At 34.5% G+C, this 22384-nt stretch overlaps 1 protein-coding gene across 10 annotated transcripts in view; it reads left to right on the top strand.

The window, feature by feature from the left end:
* Window positions 1-22384, top strand: part of PLEKHA7 (pleckstrin homology domain containing A7) — a 137399-nt gene that overhangs the window by 97538 nt on the left and 17477 nt on the right. For 8 of the 10 annotated variants that reach the window (XM_081937678.1, XM_081937679.1, XM_081937676.1 and 5 more), the window contains 11 exons: window positions 4023-4076; window positions 9593-9661; window positions 9753-9833; window positions 11234-11383; window positions 12999-13100; window positions 13877-13985; window positions 14380-14618; window positions 14960-15148; window positions 15303-15420; window positions 15973-16052; window positions 16853-17053. In XM_081937678.1, the coding sequence (XP_081793804.1) occupies window positions 4023-4076; window positions 9593-9661; window positions 9753-9833; window positions 11234-11383; window positions 12999-13100; window positions 13877-13985; window positions 14380-14618; window positions 14960-15148; window positions 15303-15420; window positions 15973-16052; window positions 16853-17053 (1392 nt within the window). Of the gene's footprint in view, window positions 1-4022; window positions 4077-9592; window positions 9662-9752; window positions 9834-11233; window positions 11384-12998; window positions 13101-13876; window positions 13986-14379; window positions 14619-14959; window positions 15149-15302; window positions 15421-15972; window positions 16053-16852; window positions 17112-22384 lie in introns of all 10 variants that reach the window. The other 2 variants (XM_081937674.1, XM_081937672.1) reach the window with 2 other exon arrangements.

Raw genomic sequence — 22384 nt, 5'->3', positions numbered from 1 at the left:
CGAAATTACACAATCGCCCAATTACTACAGCACTTGCCAACCAATTCCACTTATCAGGTCAGCTGCTGATTGGCTCATCTGTGCTGCATATGATGTTCTGTGACTCTGCAAGTGCTTCCTGGTGCCGTGCTTGAGTCCGTGCTTCCTTGCCCATTATTCCGTCTGTTCAAGTCCCTGGATCATTCATAATTTTACTTTGCTCCTGCGTGCAAATAATTATCAGCATTTTTATACTATAGGGGCTGTGGTATATGAGTAACTGCATTTTGGCTGTTATTTTGCTTTGGTGTTACTTTTGTCAATGCTGCGTTATGTTCTAAAACAAAGCCTATTTAAAAAGTATGTTATTGCTTTTTAGTTTCATCTGTTTTGACTTTAAAAAAAGTAAGGCTTTCTGATAATTTACAGTGGAAACCAGCATTTCTCACATCCTGCTTTTTTCTCTCTATCAATCATGTATTTTAACAATGAAGGAAAATCTAAATATACCAGGATAGTTATATATTGTACTTATCTGAAAAGATGGTGGCCCTGAATTGTAGACAATCCTACCAAAAGTGAGACTGCAAGTTGTCCTTGACTTACCACCATTCATTTAGCTCCCATTCAAAGTTGCAGCAGCACTAAAAAAGTGACTTATGGCCAATTGTTGCATTTACAACTGTCACACCATCCCCATGATCACATGACTAATATTCGAGCGCCTGATAACCGGCATGTATTTACAATCATGACAATGTCTTGGGGTTGCATGAGATTGCCTTTTGCAACCTTCCAGCCGGCTTCTGACAAAATGGGGGTAGTCAGATTGCCTTAATGACTGTGACAAAAAAGATTGTAAAATTGGGCATGACTCACATAACTGGTTTTTTTAGCAACAGAAATTCTGGTCCCAGTAAGGTTATAAATTGAGGACTGCTTGTAGGCATATGCACGCAGGCAAAACCCTGAAGAGTATTCCACTTCTTCACTATTTCAATCTGGGGTGGCCAGTGCTAGTTGAGGCTACTCTTAGAGTTTTCCCATCCCTGTTGCCAATGTATGGGTGGGTGGGACACGGACACACACACACACACACACACGTGTGTGTGTGTGTGTGTGTGTTTGTGCATCTGCAAGAAGCCACACTAAAAAAATATATTAGCTAAACTAATAACTTCTTATTAGAAATATTTGCCTGTAAGATAACATACCATTTTTTCAAAATTAATTGATTGTCATTCTGCTGTTATCATTCTTTTTTGCTCATATAGATTTTTTCCCTCATAATATTATCTCACCCAGAAATATTCTATCAGGAGCCATGTTCTAAAAAAAAGCAGGGACAGTATTTATTTATTTATCAAATTTCTCTACAGTCCATCTTATCTAGTGACTCTGACATGTTTACAAGCAACATAATAAAATCATATTAAAAATTAACAAAAAATACAAATGAAACCAAAATGAAAAGCAAGGTTAAAATTTGCAAGTTAAGAATAAGAGTCAAGGTTAAAACATTCACGAAGCTAAAAGGTTAATAAGGCAGCGAGCATGCCACCAGCCGTCCCCAGAGTTGCATAACACCCTTGTTAATTGGCAGAATCAGAATTTAACACTCGAGGTTCATCTCACCTCCGGAAGTAGAATTTGTATATTTGTAATAAGGTATTTTTAAAAAATATTATGATTTATCAGATTGTTGTAAACTGCTATGGGTGGGTTTTCCTAGGAGTGTTACAATACATAAATATTACAAACAAATATGTATGCATATTAATTGAACTAAAAATTACCTCTACATTTATAAAATATACATTTGCAGAGTGTAAAGTTTACATTGAAAATTATATTTGCAAAATTAAATGACCCACACCTGCATATAGAAGTAAAAACCACACACATATGCACATGCATGTACACATACAATCTTCTCTTCCCTTGCAGATGATAGAAAAAATTAGGATGGCGATAGAATAGGAGAAGGGAGTTTATTCAGGGAAGGGAAAGGGAAGGGAAGAGAAAATGGTGGAACAAAAGTAAGCAGAGGTAAGGCAACTAAAGAGATAACTGGATAGTGAAGGGAAAAAAGAGAAGTTTTATATTTCACAAAGGATTTGAATTCAGTAGAGAAGTGTTCAAGCCAATCATTAAAGATACCTGGTGGTTATTGATAGTTGCATTTTTTTTCATTTCTTTGATTTCAACAATTTAAGAATTTGAAATTCTTGAAACCAAATCAGCAAATGTAAAATCAAATCAGTAAATGTAAAATGACCAATTTACAATATTTATTTGGGAAAAAAACCTTTTCCTCTTGGGTACATATGGTATATTTCAGAATTATGTCATTTCTTTATGTATATATTGGTGGTTCTTTTGCATCAGAAACCAATTGCAATTTAACACAGATAGGTTTTCATAAGACTTTCACATAGTTGCTATTTAGGTAAAGCAAGAAATGTCAGTTTGAAGTTTGGACTAAATAAATTAGACAGAAAACATCAATCATCTTTTATAATTATTTTTAGAGCAGTACAATGCTTCAGATTCATTTTAGATATGGCCTCAGTAAGTAATTCCCATTGAAAATGCCCAAGAAGATTCTGCTTCCTATATAATTATTTACTAGCTGATAACCCAACATTTTCCAGGTTATTTATAGGTGGAAAATGTCCTGACCAAACGTAATTTCTAATGTTAGATTTTCCCCCTTGCCAGTGGTAGCCCCCTGGTGGAGTACTGTGAAGCCGTTACTATGGCAACTCCACTACGCTGTACAGTAGAAGTCATTTTAAGGCACAATAGAACACACACCCCAAGGGGTGTTAGGGGTGTCTTATTCCCACAGTATTTGTTTACACAGAGTAAGTCATCCGTGTCCCATGTTTGGTTGAAATTGCTTGAGGTGTTCCAGAGTTATGCTGGAACACACACACACACACATACACCATATACTCTGTTTCCCTGAAAATAAGGCCTCTCCGGATAATAAGCCCAATCGGGCTTTTGAGCGCATGCCCTAAAATAAGCCCTCCCCCGAAAATAAGCCCTCCCTGAAAATATTGCACCATAGCAGCAGCCATGAGGTGACCATGCTCGCCATCTCTTGCACCTCAAAAATAACAAGACCTCCCCGAAAATAAGGCCAAGTGCTTATTTCCGGGGGGGGGGGAGAAAACAAGACCCTGTCTTATTTTCGGGGAAACACGGTACATATGGTTACCATTCCTACTTTCTGTTGGGACTTTGGTCCTATGTTGGCATTATTATGAAAGACATCTTCCCTCCTCTTGCCTTTTCACTTTTCTATGGAATTGTTTGTTCCTATCTGAAACTAAGCTAACTCCTAGTCTCAATTTCTACTCATCAGCTAACTAGAACAAAATTTATATTTGGATTGCAGGGTGGCTCTGTTTCAGGATATTAATGGGCAACAGTGGTGGTCACCAGACTGTCCATTTTTAATATGCTCTGACAGTCACTCAGTTCTTTTGGTTTCATATTATAAAATTAACCTGAGGGAAAACATATGCTTCAAATAATGAACGTGATTAAAATGATGACTGTGGTGTCATTTGATGAATTTAAGCAGTCGAACATTAAGTCTAACTCCTAAAAGTAAAGTTTTTAAAATAATTTCAGATGTGCGGATTTATGTAGTACTGCATGTTACCTAATTTGGTAGCTAACGAGTCTTAATTTTCTGAGTGTTTTCTTCCATTGATTAACGTCTTCACTTCATTCAACTATAACTATCACTTGGAAAAGCTAAGAACAAAACTATTCTTCCTTGCTGGATAGTTTTCATTATGTTCAATCAGATCTGAGCTGCAAAACTTCAAATGATCATAAACAGCAGCCAAGAGAAATAGAAAATTCAATATTCTTTGCTGCCCTATAGTGATCATCAATATTTTTTCACACCAGATCTACCATTTGAATATATAGTTTTTTGCAGAAGCTTCTAGACATATTTGATAAACAGAATCTTATTATGCAGTAAATTATATTTTACTATTGCTGTATCCTTTTATTTGCAGGCTGATGATACCTACATCCAGCTGAAGAAAGACCTTGAATATTTGGATCTGAAGGTAAAACATATCCACATAAAATGTCATTCTAGTAATGTTACTTTTTTCATTTTTCCCCCAGATATACTTCCCAAGTGGTTTATGTTACACGGTTGCCTTATAAATCACTTGTTAATTAGATTTCTTTTGTGCATAGCTAGAATAAATTGCAAATAAAATATACATGGTAAAATGAAAACAAAACTCAGTCTGTTTCTTACAGGGAGATCCAGGAAGTTCCATGCAAAAATTTGAAGGTCCTTCCTCTTATTACCAGGAGGATGGATTTCTGGGTCTTTGTTTTTTGTTTTGTTTTGTTTTTTGTCACTCCCCTTTTCAATTGTTCCCCACCCTTTGAACTAGATTTTTATTTAGAAATGCTTCAAAGGAAAGTAAAAAAGCATTCCACCTCCAGTTGTCTAAATCCAATCCACAGTATTTTTTTTAACAGATTAAATCTGTAATTTCCTAAGAGGGCAAAATAATTACAATTCAATTAAAATTGTAATTAAAATTTAATGTTAATAAAATCTTTAAAAAATGCGCTGTTAAACTTGCCTTCGGAAATTGTGGGAGCTTCATCACTTGAGACTTTCAAGAAGAGATTGGACTGCCATTTGTCAGAAATGGGCTAGGGTCTCCTGCTTGCGTGGGGGGTTGGACTAAATGACCTACAAGGTCCCTTCCAACTGTTTTAATCTGTTAAATATAAAAACATCTTTCTTTACTTACCAGCATGTGGAAAAAGGAGCAGCTGCTCTCTGCTACTTTATGTTAGATTGGACAAGTGGATTCCTTCTAGCAGTAGAATGTCTAAACAAAACAGGAATCTTCCCCATCCCATGGTCAGACTTTCTAGGGGCAGGAAGACAAATTAGAAAAAAAATGTGATCACATCACACAATTGCTGCAGCTTAGATATACGTATTTCATTAGGATGCAATTATATAATCACAGCACTTTTGTGGTCATGTAACAAGATACTGGGAGCTCCACCTTTGGTTTATTCAGTGTTACTTGCATAACAGAACCTTTGCTTTGCTTTTCCCAAGCAACTCAATAATTGGAAGTTAAAAACAAACCCCTGACTTCTGAGTTTGGCTTATTAGAATAGAATAAAGTAAGTGATCCTGGGACATATATAATGTTAAGTAAAATGTAGAAAAGAACACCTGTTGGGTTTCACTTAGTTAAAAAATTCACAACTTCTTTTTTAGGCAAGAATTCTATTTTTTTCCTCCCTTTTCCAAGTGCTGTGGGGAAGAGGGTATAGCAGAAGCAGTCAGTTGCTTGATCCCTTTATCCATTGCAGAATTCTGGTATTAATGTAAAGGAAAATAAAATCTGCAGAGCTTTGATGCATTTTTTGCCAAGTGCTACCAACATTTTTATGTTTTGCTGCTGAAATTCAAAAGTATGATTTATGGGATTCTGGGGTCATAAGAATAAAGGATAAACTAAACATCACACAAATCTTAACTATATTAAGGTATGCAAAATAAGTAAAGCAATGAATAACTTACTATTAGAATCTCAGCATAATGGTCTTCTTTCATATATGAAAAAAAAACCCACTATACTGGTTTTAGGACATTTTGGGTTTCACCTCTGTTTTTTATTATGTCCAGCAGTGCTCAGAAAGGTAATAAAGCTCTTTAAGCATTAGAATGGTATATTTAGTTAAAAAAAGAATTCCATTAAGAATCTACTACTGCATTTGAAGTTTCTGAATGTGTCTCAGATTAAAAAAAAAACTTGTAGTAAATAATTCTGGAGGTTGCCAAGGCATAGGTTACATTTAAAAGATCATCTTTACCCAAGAGGAAATAACATGGCACATTTTTTAAAAAATAAAAAGTGTTAGCTAACCAGATATTCAATTTGGGTATCAATTTCAGGGTCAAATTTAATTGTGCTCTCAGGCTGTGAATCTGGTATCTTGGATTGGATTGGATTTATTAGATTTATATGCCGCCCTTCTCCCAAGGACTCAGGGCGGCGTACAGCATTAAAAAACACATAGTACAAAAGTTAAAAGGAAAATTCTTAAAGGAATTTCTGTCCCACTGCATTCAGACTAAATGCCATCTTAATCTGTCGTATTAGATAAAATAAGGTGTCTACATCATATGATTTTTTAAAAATGGAATCCGTCTGTACAGATTTTTGTTCCAGATTTTTAGATATCATTTTTACCAAGATGAAATTAGGAAGTGTCTCTGAGAAGTTAAGTTCAACTTTTTTTGGCAGCCAGGTCTGATCCTTTCTAGCTTTTCAACAGACTCCAGAGTTGGCTGGGTGCTACATTAAAGCTACCAGACTTCATTATCTTGATAAATATTTCTGAAATAATACAAGCTCATGACTGTTTGGTTTTCATACAGGAAAAAGCAAATTAAAGTAAAGACCAAAAAAAGCCTTCCCCTGGCAGTCAAAATGTTTTGTATGTATTTTTATATAGGAATGGTATTCTATTTTACATTGTACTTTTTTACTTTCTGTGTGACTTTAGAACCTTTCTAAATGCTAAGGCTGTAGTACAGTGGGTCTCAACCTTCCTAATGCCGTGACCCTTTAACACAGTTCCTCATGTTGTGGTGACCCCCAACCATAAAATTATTTTATGTTTTCCATATTTTTTTTAAATATGTGTTTTCCAATGGTCTTAGGCGACCCCTGTGAAAGGGTCGTTCGACCCCCAAAGGGGTCCTGACTCACAGGTTGAGAACCACTGCTGTAGTAGCTTGGGAAACCAGAGGATAGAGGAGTATCTGAATAATAATGTTGGATGACTAAGTGAACCTACTCATCCTTTTCAGAGGTTATATAAAAATGAAAAATAGATTTTAGAGTCTTATCTGTGACATTCTGAAAGATTCTGTTAGATGTTAAGTATCTTGTAGAATCCTTACACCACATCAAGTAGTGGAGTGGAAGTTTAAATAGTTATTTCTAAGAATGCCTTGGATTGGAATGCTTTAGGTTAGATTGTGGCCTTATTCTGCCTAGTTTCAGTTTACCTTGGATATTCATAGGGAAAATTGGGTAAGGTTGCCTAATTTATTTTTGGGTGCTCCAGGGGCTCCAAGGTTGCTCCGGGGCTCCATTTGCAACTATATTACATAGGTTTACTTGTATCATCCTAGTATTTTCAAAGTCAAAAACAAGTATAGTTCATAAATGTTGAAAAAGTTTAAAGCATTTTAGAATTCAATAGATCACTCTGCTTGCACTTGCAATAGATTTTTATGTGGTTATTATAAATCTTTCAGGTAGGTTTTACCACATAAGTTTAGGATTTGAGCATTGTTTTATTCAGAGAACAGCACAGGATAGGAAACAAGCCTTTGTCCGCCTCCTTTCTTTCTGCCACCTCAGTTTATGATGATGGTGATTATTACCACATCCTATTCTAAGTACATTGGGCTACACACGTTCTCCACAGTTCTCGGTCTGCAGCTACAGTGTCCGCATCCTTTCATTCAAGGTTGATGTTTTTTATGATACGCATCATGAAACTGCAGCAAGGAAAAAAAGTAATGCTAAAAAAATCATACCATATTCTGATTTCTCTGTTTTCATAGACTTCTGATGCCAGCTTTACCTCTGTAACAAGATATCTATATGTAAATTTTGTTTGAAACAGATAAAAAATAATGGACCTCTGATCAACATGATTTACAAAGTGCTAAAGAGCTCAGCGCAAGGGTTACTATCCAGTATAAATGTAAGAGTGCTTGTAACAGAAATGTAATCATTCCATTGCTTTTCGAGTGGCCGTCAGTGTTGAAATAGCTAAGCATTACCAGTTGTTTCGTGACACATATATAACACCAGAGCTTTTTGCAAGTTGTGTGATTTGGGGAGGCTTTCTGCAATATTATTGGCTGGCCTGATAGCGCTTTGTTTCATTTTCTCATGTGTTGGGAACTAGTGTTGGTGATTCCATTTCTACGTTTACAGAAATACGAAGCATGCTCTTGTGCTTTAATTTTGTTGCCTTCACAACGATGTAATTTATATGTCTCAGTATCGGATATAATTGCATTTTCCCCCTTCAGTTTAATGTGTATCCTTAGGTTTGAGAAAGGTTTTGTTGCCTGCATATTTCTTCTATTGGTTGTATTCTGTTATATTCTGTTATGTCAGTATGTGTGTTTCAATTTTTGCTTAATTTAGAAAGTGTTAAAAGTACAAAATATTTTAAGCAAGAGTTTTAAAAACAGTACTTTATCACAATGAAAAGCATTCGGTCTAGTTATTTGCAAAAGGCAATAAGCCTTCCTGTATTTGATAATCTGGCTTCCGTTTTATCAGTTTACAATGATGGAAACTTGAAGATGGAGCTGGGGACAGATAGTCATGAATGGTAAATAGAAATAATAGTATTAATACTAGTACTTAAATAACAATTTCTGAATGTCCAAAGCATTTTGCATACATTATCTCAGTAGTTGTAGCAGATTTCTAAGGTGAGTTTAGCATTATTATATTAGCTATATAGTTGCAATTCACAGGTAGTAATTTCTGAAGACTCAAATTAATGTGAGGGATTAATTTTGAACTGATAATTTCCCAGTTTCCCACTCATGTACGTATTTCTTTTCTACTTCCTGAAGAACGAATAGAGTTTTAAATCCGTTGTTTACCACATGATGGTTAGTTCTCTGAACTGATTTATGTGATTCTGTATAATCTTAATTGAGTTATGGAAAAAATGTTAGCTACAGTTTTAGAATAAAATAAAATAAAAACATTAACATTATCAAAATGAAATATTCTGCAAAGTAATGTAATATCTATATCTGTATTCTGTATAGAAAAATGCAGATAAGTTTTGGCTGACTGCATGTGTTTAAGAACTGAGAAGCATTTCGAACAGAGGCACCAGTTTTATTATAAGCCTCTTGGTTTTTAAACTGATTTAAAATAACATTACCTGATAATATGGTTATCCCTTCGTCAATGATTTTATTTTTCTGTAAGTCACATAAATTCTCAGGAAAATTGTAATGATAATTAAAAAACTTATTTCAACTTGTATTACTGCCCATCTCAAATATATATTATTAAAAGCAATATTAAAACTATGTAAGAAAACAATATAACACAATTCATAACTAATGTATAAAAACACTCAACAATGCTGAATATAACCACTGTACAAGTTTGATTGTGCATTCAGATAGCAAAACCATGTCTTTAAGGGCTAATCTCATCTCTGAGAAGATGATGTTTCAAAGGAGGGCTACCACCACAGAAAAGGATCTCTACCTGAACCCCACCCTTTGGCATTCCCTAACAGACAGAACCCAGAGCATGCAAATGCATATTGTGAATACAAGTTGTATGATGTGAAAATTTGCCATATTGAACACAACCAAATTTAAAGGAACCTCTTAGATATAGCATTTACCCATAGTCCTAAAAGTAGAAAAACATTTTTTTTGCAGAGAAAAGGATGGTGTTTTTTTTTTTTTTTTGCTATTAACATTTTATGGCTTCCAGGTTTTTACTTTTAAATCTTTATATTTTAGATGACGGGGCGCGATACATTCAAAGAACGACATGCAAAACCCATCAAAATTGGAGAAAGTGATATTGATGTAAGTATAAGGTTTCTTCTTTCTGATCCTTGCAAAATCTCATTTTGTTTTATTGATTTGACCTTGTGTGTATATATATATTTATTTCTAGGTAAAGCTGAGTGTCTTCTGTGAGCAAGACAGGATTCTGCAAGATCTAGAAGACAAAATAAGAGCCCTTAAAGAAAATAAAGTAATCATCTTTGCAATCATCTTATTTTTGTAATATTCTGTTTTGGGGTTTCGATGTCCTTTTGATTTTTGAGTATGTACTAAGTAAAACTAGAATTAGATGTTTGTAACTATACAGTTTGTGATATAATTTATTCTAATAAATTATTCCAATTTATTTCAAGCCAAAAGTAAGCAATTGAGGGAGACGACCAGGCTGAGTTTGAGACATGGGTCAAACGCATCATCAGTCATGAATCTCTGAGCGCCCACAAGACATCTAAATCCAGCCCACCTTGAATTCCTTTTTATTCTTAACTCCTAATTTAACTGCTAATTTCCCTAGACTGTTAGTCGTTCAGATTCTTGTAGAGAGCTTAAGCCTTAAACTTGCAATAAATCTTTATACTCTTTTGAATTTCCTGATTTCCCCGGTGCTTGACAGCAACATGTTTACATTCAAGTTACTTATTTCAAAAATTTTCTCTCATTTTAAAGATTAATTGCTTATAGAGTCTATATTAAATTCTTGTAGAGTCTATGTGCAATTTGTTTGTTTAAAATAACTTCCCAACTGGAAGGACACATTTTTAAAGAGCGTAGGAAAATATCTGAATGATGCCAGTATATCTATCCTCATTTTCATCTTCCTAACTTACAGAGAGCTGAAGTTCAGACAAGTTGAGGGTATCATCTCTGAAAGTGATTTTCAAAACTGGGTTGCTCTCATTGCAAAACTTTATTGGTGGCCTCAATTAAACATATATTTGGGGTTGTTAAAGTCCACAAAACAGCCTCAGAAGACTGCTGTAGAAAGAGGAAAGATTTGTACTAGATGTTTTTGTATTAAATTGTTCACACATATATTAAATAGAACCCAGAAACAAACTATACACCATCACCATTAACAAATTCATATATTCTAAATATTAACATATTCTGAACCAATACTCTTTGGGAAGTCTCCCTAAATAAAATTAATTGCAGTAATTGAGATGTGATGTATATTATGCAGACTAGGTTACCCCCCCCCCCCCCCGAGACATAGTAGTTGGACAAATTTTCCTCACCTTCAATATCCAAATCCAAGACTGGATTTGAAGAATACAAGATCTTTGGACCTTGAGATGGATGGGTGGGTGGAGAGAGGGAGATATAAGCAGGCGGGGGGCAGGCAGACAGATACATTTATATTTGGGGTAGAAAATTACTATTTTTAAAACACTAAATCAGGGGTGTCCAAACCTGGGAACTTTAAGACTATGCTGGCTGGGGAATTCTGGGAGTTGAAGTCCACAAGTCTTAAAGTCCCCAAGTTTGGACACCCCTGCACTAAATTAAAGGAAAGTCTTCTAAAATGTTCTCAAATTTTTCTTGTACAGAATTTATTTTTTTAAAAAATGTTTAAAATATTTTCTTTAGGATCAGCTGGAATCTGTCTTGGAAGTATTACATAGACAGATGGAACAATACAAAGACCAACCACAGCACACAGAAAAAATTACATATCAGCAGAAACTTTTGCAAGAAGATCTCATACGTATTCGGGCTGAAATATCCAAAGTATCTACAGTAAGTAGAAGGTGCTTTAAGAATTAATTTAATATATAAACCTATCTTCCATATCAAGTCTACTGGAACTGCATGGCAATGTAGTTTGGTGGTTGTTGAAATAGGATTGGTGAACTATGAAAAACCATGTTCTCACCCTTCCCTTGCCAAAGACCTCAGTGAAGAGCCAGATCTTTACTGCTTTTCTGTAGAACAGCAGAGTGGGGGCCATCTGGATTTCGGGAGAACCTCGTTTCAGAGGCAGGCACTTCTAAAGGGAGGATATACTTCCAGAGTACGAATAGATGACATTGTTTCATTGATAGAATTTGGAGTAAGCTAACCCTGCAAAATTGGCTGGACAGATATGTGAGAGATAGGCATACCAAGCCCTATGCCACGTAGGGCTTTATAGGTAATAACCAATACTTTAAATTTCAACCAGAAACAAACTGGCCAGCAGTGGATCTTACGAAGAAAAGGTGTTACATGGACATACTGAGACACGCCCATCACTACTCATGCTGCTACATTCTGGATCAGTTTAAGCTTTTAGGGAGTCTTCAAGGACAGCCCCATATGGGGCATATAGCAGTATTCAAGCCCCAAAATGACTAAGCATGAGTGATTGTCTGAAGGCTCCCTGATCTAGGAAAGAACAAAACTGACACAACAGATTAAGCTGTGCAAAGGCTATCTGGCTATAGCTCTTCTCCAAGTAGAGCCGCAGGTCCAGGAAGATTCCTAAATTGCACACTAACTTTGAAGGGATAAGGGCTATCCCATCCATGGTCAAAGATAGTCTATCCCCAACTCTGAGGGACTCACTCAGAGTCTTGCTAGCATTGAGTTGGAGATGTTTCCTCTCTGTCCAATTCTACTCAGCCTCCAGGCACTAGGACAGAACCTTTACAGAGCCTCACAGTCTGAATTTGAAAGATATGATTGGGTATCATCTGCATACTAAGGAAATGGAACTTCAAAACAGTGGATGCTTTCACCAAATGCTATCATGTAGATCAGGGGTGTCAAACTCATGCTTGGGGGGCAGATCTAGCTTGTAGGGTGCTTAGCTCTGGCCCATGGGTCTGCCCTGAAAACAGCAAAGGTCCGGCTCGCTGTGCCTCTGCCAGCAAAAACGGAGCTTGGGAGGGCTGCGTGGGGCCCTTCCAAGCTTCGTTTTCACTGTCAGAGGGTTGCAGGAGGCTGTCGCAGCAGAAAACGGAGCTTGGGAGCCCGTTTTCATTAGCAGGGCGCTCAGGCTGCCACAGGCGCCCCCAACATGAGTGACATCAATCTGGCCATGCCCCCCCCTTGCCATGCTCCCGCCGGTCCCCTAAAGTCAAATACAACCCTGATGCGGTCCAGAATGAAATCAAGTTTGACACCCCTGATGTAGATGTTGAAACAAAAGGAAACAAAAGGAAATGAAAGGTATGCATTTATGTTATATGCCATTTTTTTATATTGTCCAATTTTACATATACATAAGAACTGTGTGCGTGTAGCCTAAAGTACTTTTAATTGTGTTTACACTTGCATAAAGTACTTGCTTAAATAGATTCATTAACCAGCAGCTTCATAGCTTTTTATTGCTTATGAAAATGCAAAGTGAGTTTGTTGTCTTTGTCAATAGGAAATGGAAAATGCTTGGAATGAATATCTGAAATTGGAAAAAGATGTGAACCAGCTGAAACAAAGTCTGCAAGAACAGATGAATAAATCATGTTTTTCTCAGGTGAGGCTAGTTCTCAATTTTTGCACTTTGCAGTTCCCTAAATAGTTTGAAGCTTTAGTCAAATCTCATCTCACTGGGAGATCTAATTTTGATGAGAAATAGAGCCTTTTTTTCTCTAGAGGAAAACAAAAGCTTCACGTGCATATTATATCACAGTATGCCAGAACTATATGTACATGTAAATATACCAAATCTTTAGAAGCATCTGATGTCCCACTTGTTGGCCAGTTTCTCAGTGCTATGACAAAATAACAAATAAGACCCTTTTTCTGGGATGACTAGACATCTTTAATTTGCCAAGGAAATTTTCTTAGAAATATGAGTGGTCTCCTTTTCCAATGTATATTATATTAATTTATTGCTATCAAATAAATTGTTATCTGCTGGTGGCACCTCATCTGGGGAGTTTTTAGTGATGTTTATGTTGACTACTGTTTGATTTTATAATTTGGTGGCTTATTTTATATTTTAAAATATGTTATGATATATTCTTGGGGATTTTACCCTGTAAACAGCTGTATTGTTTTCTCCTTTTAAGCAACCAATAAAGAACCTCAATCCAGCAAGCATGACAGACTTCTCATTCATTTCACTTCTCTGTACCTTTTCAGAGGCAAATTATACAAATTACTGTATATGTACATTTTTTTTGTTAGAATGCTGAACAATGTAAGAATTTTTATATTGTGTGCTATTTTCTAGCAAAGAAAATGTCCTCGATTTCTATTTGTATAAGCAATATTGGTTTGGTTCTCCTTCCCCCACTTTTTCATTAGGAGAAAACTCAAATGCAAAAAGATTTGTGGAGAATTGAAGATGTTACATCTGGCCTAAGTACAAATAAATCCAACTATAAAGTCATCATTGAATCTATCAAGAATCCAGGTAAGAAAGCTTAATGTGTTACCAAAATATTATAAAATCAATATATGTGTGTTTCCATCTTATATGTTAGGCTAATGATATCTAAATCACAGAAGGAAGAACTTGGCACATTTTTTGCAATTCATAATGTTTCCAACATAAAAGCTAAGCTACCTTTCCCTGATGAGGTTTCTGGTATTTTATCATTAACACTCTCACATGATAATTTACTGATGCCTTTTGTTTTCAGAAATGGTGTCCTAAAATGTATGTACTTGTGTATTTCTAAAAACACAATTCAATAAATCTTAAGATGGTTTCCCAAACACTAGTTTTACTTTCATTCTGTTTATTATGGAGATAAGGGTTATTCATTTTTCTGAGTTACATCTGAATGTAATGTGTATTTTTCCAGAAAGAAAAATAGTGCCTTCATTTTCAAAGCCTCTAGTGCCTTCATCATCATCTACCTTCATGTCAACAGACAGCAAACTTTCTACTCAGCAAAGTCCACCAACTAGTCCTATCAAGTCCTCATTGGAAGTCAGACTTTTTCCTCAGCCTTATACACAGCCCAGAATGTTTTCTCCCTCCCTACAAGTGAAAAAAGTTGAACCTCCAATCCAGTCATCAGTGAAATTGAAACCAAAGGTTGTAAGAGTCATTATTCCACCCTCTTGTAGTTAATGGGATAAAGTGCACTGAGAATAGTATTGGATTTCCTTGTGTGTAGTACATGGGATAATGAACATTGATAATCAGATAAATAACATGTAGGTTTGTTTATAATGTTCTTGATTACAATTAAAGCTTTGAGTTAATCTGCTTATAAATGACTTGTTACTGAGAAATTTCCAGGGGAAAAAAACTCTTGGGGGAATATGGTATTAAATTCATATACATTATTTGCTGTGATTTGAGCAGGAGAATTGGTTTATTTTCCACATGGAGCAATGAACATGTTTCTTTCTTTTTCCTTTTTTCCCCAATATCAGGAAGATGAAGCACCACCAAGACCTCCTCTCCCACAGCTGTATAGCACTGATGATAACCCACCAGCTGTTCCACCTCTGCCTAAAGAAGCTACAGTAATAAGGCACACATCAGTGCGTGGTCTCAAACGTCAATCTGATGAAAGAAAACGAGACCGCGAACTTGGACAATACATAAATGGGGATTACAGGGTAAGCATTCCATACCAAGTTGAATAATATATTTATACAGTATAGTTCAAATCTTACCGTAGTCCTAGTACGGTCTTCCAATATGCTGTAGTTGAAGGGAGGCAGTATATGAAAAATGTTGCAATCTAGTTTAATTTTATATTTATCCATGTAGGTAGAACTCCGCTCATATGTGAGCGAACCTGAATTGGTAACAATAGGCGGTGATCTGAGCCAACCTTCCATTGGTTTTCGTGGTACTGACAATAGATACCAAACATTACCTACCAGAGGTGAGTCAAGAGACTGATATTTCTGTATTTTAGAAAGTCATGTTTATTATGGTTTTGCATTTCCAAATAATAATACCATTTGATACATGGCTGAGTTGAAATTCCAGACAACTTTAAAATGGCAAGGTTTAAGAATCAATTATATATATATATATATATATATATATATATATATATAATTTATAAATAAATTATAAATAAATATATGCATAAATCCTGCTCCTGAAACATTAAACTATGAAATTCAGATTACAGCATTTAGGAAGCAAAGAACTCTCATAGGAATAGTGATTCCTATTAAACTCTTAATGAATATAGTTCAATGAAGAATTGAGTAAGACATTTAGATGTCTCAATTGTAGGACATAGTGTATTATGGAAGGAAGGAAGAAAATGCAGCAACAAAAATGTCCACATCCCGTCTCCAACTTTTGGCTTTAAAGACTCTTCACATCTGTACTGATTATTTTAACAAAGTTATCACAAAATGTAGATTTAACAAATACCAACTGGACTTTTTTTCTAAGTAGAGATTTTTCGCCTTTTTTAAAGGATTATCTGGTTCAACTTCTAGACTCCATCAGTCATCAACAGTTTCATCATATTCAACACTTCGAAGGGATGCTTCCAAGGTAAAATATATTTAATTAGGATGCCATTTTTTTGAACAACACTTTAGTAGTGTCATTTTGCTTTAGCATTTGATAATCCTTTGGAGTTTAACATTATTCACCTATAAGGGTCATTCAGATGATGAGTGCTTTAAGGTTGTTGGCCTAAAACATTTACAGATGTTTATAGGGCTGGGGATCTAGACACTGTTGCTTCCCATTTGAAGTTTCCCCATATTTTCCCATTGCTTCTTCCCTTTTTATTAGAAAAATTAAGGAGGGAAAGACAGAATTTCTATCTATTATCATTTGGAATTGTAGTTCTACGTAGTAACCATCTGTCTGGAAGCACCTTAAATCTGGGTTTATTTACAGTTCAAGATAAGTTTGTGGATATAGATCTCACTTTAGGATAGTTTAGTTGTTACAATTTCTGTAATATAATTCTTAATTATATTACATGTTCTCCTGAAAATTAGGTACTTGCACATCATCCAAAGTATATCCATTGTCTTGAAGAAAATTATAGTCCATTTTTCTGTTATTTGCTTCCTCCTAGAAATTTAATCAGATATTTTTCCAAACCATACTCTTTCCAAACAAAAGTTTGTAAAGTTTACATACTTTTTAGTTTTTTGGATAGTTGGCATTGAAAGAAAACAGCGAAATTATAGTTCTGTCATCTTCAGCCTCTTAAACTAACATAGTTGTAGGTCAATATTGTCCATAGTAAGTTAATTAAAAAGTAAGTAGTTTGGAGTTATACTAAAACTTTTTTTTTTTAAATTGTCATTAAAAACATGTTCTGTGTCATTTTCAAGGAGAGACCAAAGAGTGCCTTGGAACGTTTATACTCTGGAGATCCCCAAAGAGGAAAAATGAGTGCTGAAGAACAATTAGAAAGAATGAAGCGACATCAAAAGGCAATAGTTCGTGAACGCAAAAGAACTCTTGGTCAAGGAGAAAGACATTCGGTTTCATCACGACCATTCATTCAGCCTGGTTCTGCAGACATAGGCTCAGTATGTTAGACATGCCTTAACAGGACTAGATAAAACAAAACGATCTTTAGCTTCTCTAGTAAGCACTTTTATTTGAGAGTGCATGTCACCTTGTATTATTTAATTATATAATGGTGGTATTTCAGTAGGTAAGGCGCGCATAACAGAAAATGGCTTCTGGCTATAAATATTGACAATTTAACATAGGAGGTAGGAAATAGATTGCCATAAGAAAAGTACAGCGAGAAAGAATATATATATATATATATATATATATATATATATATATATATATATATATATATATATATATATATATATATATATATATATATATATATATATATATATATATATATTTCAATGTAGATAATAAGTTGGTTTAATCATTTTTTTCTTACAAGGTTATGAAAGTAGAATACTTTTTTTCTGATTGCACCGTAAATGAATGAGCCCAGTAGACAATATTAGCACAATTAAAAAATATAGTATCTATGGTAATGTTAAGTAAGGACTTCATAGGTTATTGTTTTAGGTTTTCAGAAATCTGATATATTAATATTAAACATAGGAACCAATCTAATGATTTCATATGATTGCTATTGATCATTTATGCCTAAGGTGTAAACAATATTCTAGAAAGTCTCTCCATTCAATCAGGAAAAATAATTCCAAGTTAAATATAAACTTGACAATTATTCATTTGTCAATTAAGCAAATAATCATTCCCACTACAATCATTGATATTTTACATACACAATAAAAATATTTATAAAAAAGAATATTCCATCAATACTAACATAATTCATTTACAAGTAATAGCTGTAATCCATAGACATGATCTATTTATTCAGAAGAGACAAATCAATTTAAAATTACTGGGGCTGCTTTTTTAAATTGCCAAATAAATTCAATTGTTGGTCTTAGAAATGGCCACTGTCAGTGACAGACACAGTGAACAAAGGTGTCCGTTTCACTCAGTTATAACATTTTGGATAGCAAAATTTAGGATTAGGTTACCAAGATGTTTTTCTAAATAAAAAAAAATGATCTCAAATAAATTCAGTGAGATTGGTTTCTTGTACCAATGACAGCACGTCTCCATTGTTTTACAATTTGGAGCTACGGAAAATAAAGTCAATTTAAAAGTGAAATAAAGCAATCCATTTATAACCATAAATGAAACATTACTTCAAAAATGTAAATTTTACTTTTTAAGATAGCCCTAGAAGTTTAAAATGTAATAGATCATGTTTTTTAGGATTATGAAAACAATTGGAGATAGCTTACCGTATGTTAGGCTGTTGCTGCAAAAGCAACAAAAAACTTGCAGATTTATTATCATAAGCTTTTTTTGGGGGGGGGGGGTGTAAAGTCGGATCCATTAAATACATAATCATCTAGGAATCAAGCTAAATAAGTATAAGTATAATCTTTATTGTCATTGTACTTAAACACAACAAAATAATGAGAATGTATTCAATGATTAAGTATAAGAATGTATCCAGTATATCAGATTTTGATTATTTTACATAAAAGATGCATGACAGAAAGAAATCAGGATCTGAGCATTCCAATAGTGCCCTGTCAGAACACATCTAATTCTGTGTATGGGCACGCATGCATGCATACACACACATACAAAATGAAGGTTAGTTTGGCACTAATAAACAACTCTTCTGAACATATTTCTTTAAGGAATTGAATGAGTCTGTGAGAGTGCAGTTGGCATATCTTCTGCCCTTTTGATATAGTTATATGGATAAATAATGGCTCACATTGTATGTTGCCATGATATTAGGAATATTATCCATGATAATCTCATAGTCTATTGTGCCCCATCTTCAAAGAAAACCTTTCCTTTTGGTAGTAGGAAAGTCATTTTACATCCTTGGTTCTTGCTTGTAAGATATTTCCATTCCCTGTTTTAAGTAAGAACGAACTCTGAATGTTATATCACAAGCAACAGAGTTTCAATGTCTCTCACTTTTTATTGATACATAATCAGCCTAAATCAAACCACCAGCAGATGAAAACCTTTTCATTGAATGTTGTAAACCTCTTGCAACTTTTAAGACCTGTGGACTTCAACTCCTAGAATTGGCTGGGAGTTTTCTAGGAGTTGAAGTCCACAAGTCTTATAGTTGCCAAGGTTGGACCCCTGTGGTAGACATAGTCTGCCCAATAGGGATCCAATAGGGAATGTACAGTAGCCATTTCCCAAGAGGAAATGTCAAATAGTCATTTTAACGACTTCCAAACCTCTCCCCCCCTTATAGGGGGGATAGGCAATATAAAAATTTAATAATAAATAAATAAAATGCCTATAAGGGTAGGCTAGAATCTGAATCTGCTCAATTCTAGTCTAGCTCCTTAACCCCGATACTAGCTCCCATTCTTTCATAGCCTACTTAAAAATCCAACATTTTGAACAGGGGAGAAACCTACTGGTCTCATCCTTTTTTAAAAGAAAGCAAATAATGTTATTCTTTTCCCTCTCTGTTTGTAAGATACGTCATGATCTGTGAAATTTAGTTTTCAAAGTGCCATAGGACTTTTTCTTATTTAGGGTTTCAAAACTGAGGGTTTATGCAATCACTGTTTTGTCTTTTTGTTTTGGCACACTAGAACTATTTATGCTCCATCACCTGCCTAATTCATTGCACAAGATCTCTTGCTTTTAAAGTCATTCATACTACATAATGTTTTTTTTTTAAAAAAGTTTCTAATTATTTAAAACTTTTTCTAACTAAACTCAATTTCTGCCAGGCTTAATTGCATTTTAGTATCCTTTTTGTTCAATTTCTAATTTTGTTGGTGGTTATTGACTTTTCACCTTTGTGTTCCCATTTTAAATAGCTGTTTGGTTGCATTAATTTATAAGGCATTCGTGAGCCATTAATGTAATAAGTAATTATGTAAACACTTAAAAGAAACCGGTGCATTCAGATATTTACCTTTGCAGTTATATATTTTTTAAAAATAGTGTTAAAACATAACGAAAAAATAAAGCCCTGCCATATCACATATTTAACTAGCAGAATTTGAACCTGATTTTTTTTAAAAAAACATGGCTCTCAAATTTGTAATAATTTCTAATGCAAACATTTCATAATATTTTAACAATTGAAACAATGTAGCATATTTTCATACCATGTTGGTCTTCATTTTTGCTGTAAACATTAAAAAAAAAAAAAATAGCACAGCCCAGGAAGAAACAAATCATGTACCCAAAGGGCTCCAGTGCACAAAACGTAATGTTTGAAAGCACAATTTACAGCACTACAATAACGTTAGCAACCAAAATGGTAAAAATGAAATATGTAATTAGATTGCACAGTTTGTAATGTTACATAAATTGTATGTGTAAATCTACTTTTAATACAGTGCACTGATATTTTTTTAAAAGATCAATTTTTAAATGTAGTATTGAGCAGAATACTTGGATTGTCATTTGATTTTGATGTAAAGGACTCCGTATAACAACAATAAAAATGCTTCCTAATACTGAATTCATGTATTTCTTCTAGTACAACATATAGACTAATATTACATTTACGGATGCAATCAGGCCTGGCTTGAATATTGAGTACGCGTTTGGTTACAGGGTGTGCTTTAATTGTGAAAATGATTGAACTTTTCTCATAGAAATCCCTCCATTTTTAAAGTCTGCAATTTTTATTTGTGCAGTTACCTTCAAATTAACTAGATCCTCCTATTCCTAACAAAAACAAATGTAGGTGTGTTTTGAGTGAAAAATCAAGAGCTTGTGCATGAATAATATTTCCCCCCCAAAAAATACCTAAGACTGGTTCTACAAAGTTGTTGCCTGGAGTAAATGGGAGAAGGTAACCACCACTGGGTCTCATGTGTTTTCTGCTCTGTTCTAGAATAAAATCTCACTACCCTATCTGAGATTTATGTGAGCTACAGAAGAAAGGAGGAAACAGTCAAAATAAATTCCCCCTTTTTCATCCAGTGGAGAAATCCTGAGTGAAATTCTGTCCATGGGTATTCAAGATACAATGTTGAACCCAAAGGTTGAGAGCTGAGGTCTGGGATCCGGTCTTCTATTGTGCAAATAAACACTTTATGCAGTAACACATTTTAATGTGATCACTGAAATAGGAGTATTCATGCAGTTTGACTGCTACACCCTTTATGGCAGGTGGGACAGAACATCCGAGTAAGATAAGATAACCTTTATTTTCATTTTTCTACTGTGAGCACACTGCCCACATTAAAAATGAAAAATCTGTTGCCTGCTCTCAAAAGAAAGTCTATATTTGCCCATACCCTTACATAACACACAAATACACACATCTACACCCATACATATTGGTAGATATAAATAATATGCTACTGAATGAGAAGATAAATGATCCAATTATAAAAGGCTGCAATCCCAAAAACTACTATGCACTTACTACTGCATGCAGACCTTTACAAGATTATACTTTCTTTTTCTTTGGAACAAAAGGAGCCTATTTGTTGTTTTATAAGGATTCTGAAACATGCCTCTTTCAGAAATTCTTGTGATAAAAGCCTTGTTTGAACAATACAGTGTCCAGACATCCAGCCTCATAGGGCATATTTTCTGTGGCCTATGGATTGAATAATGCAGCTGAATGGGAAAATATATTTATGACGTGCACATTTATATGTCGCCAATCCCTCATATTTCATTCAGGCTTTCGTTTATATTATAGTCAAAGATACCCCTGGAATACTTGTAAATAAATGAAATATTTTATTGCTGTATGAGTGTTGTACAGTTAGCATATCTTAGTTGGAGGACGGCTTTAAGGACACCTGAAAGTTAGGCTACTCTGATAAAAAGGTGGAAGTAATTAATACATTTAATGTATATTATTTATAGTAGTTCTGAACATTATTTCTATCATATTTTTAAAGTATTCAGTGATTCTGAAAGCAAGTTTACATTGTGCTAAAGTTCTACCTCTCTTGAAAAAGGTAAAAAATATCCCTAGATTAACATGGAAGTGCTTGTAAATAGTAAGAAACATAAAAGGCAGTGATCTATATTATTTGATTTTAGTAGATAGTTTTCTAAACCGCATCATATCTGAAGTAAAAATGCAAACCATAATACTGGTTTGAAATGTTGATGGGCTCCATAATTTTTGCAAGTTGTTTAATAGAATAACAACAGTTCTGAGATGTTTGGCTTGCATGAGTTACAGGCTTTCTACAACCAGCAGTTATTTAATTAGTCCTTTTTAAATGAGTCTTTGCAAGAAAGCTCTTCCTAGTTTTAACTGGAAACTTTCCAATTCCAATTTCATTAGAACTTAGCTTCAGCTAATTTTGTTTTGTTGCCCAAGGAAGTTG

The sequence above is a fragment of the Natrix helvetica genome (genome assembly GCF_964273705.1).
Source record: "Natrix helvetica genome assembly, chromosome: 1".
Classification (NCBI taxonomy): domain Eukaryota; kingdom Metazoa; phylum Chordata; class Lepidosauria; order Squamata; family Natricidae; genus Natrix; species Natrix helvetica.
Note: the sequence above shows the minus strand (reverse complement) of the source record. Positions and strands in the feature narration are given on the sequence as shown.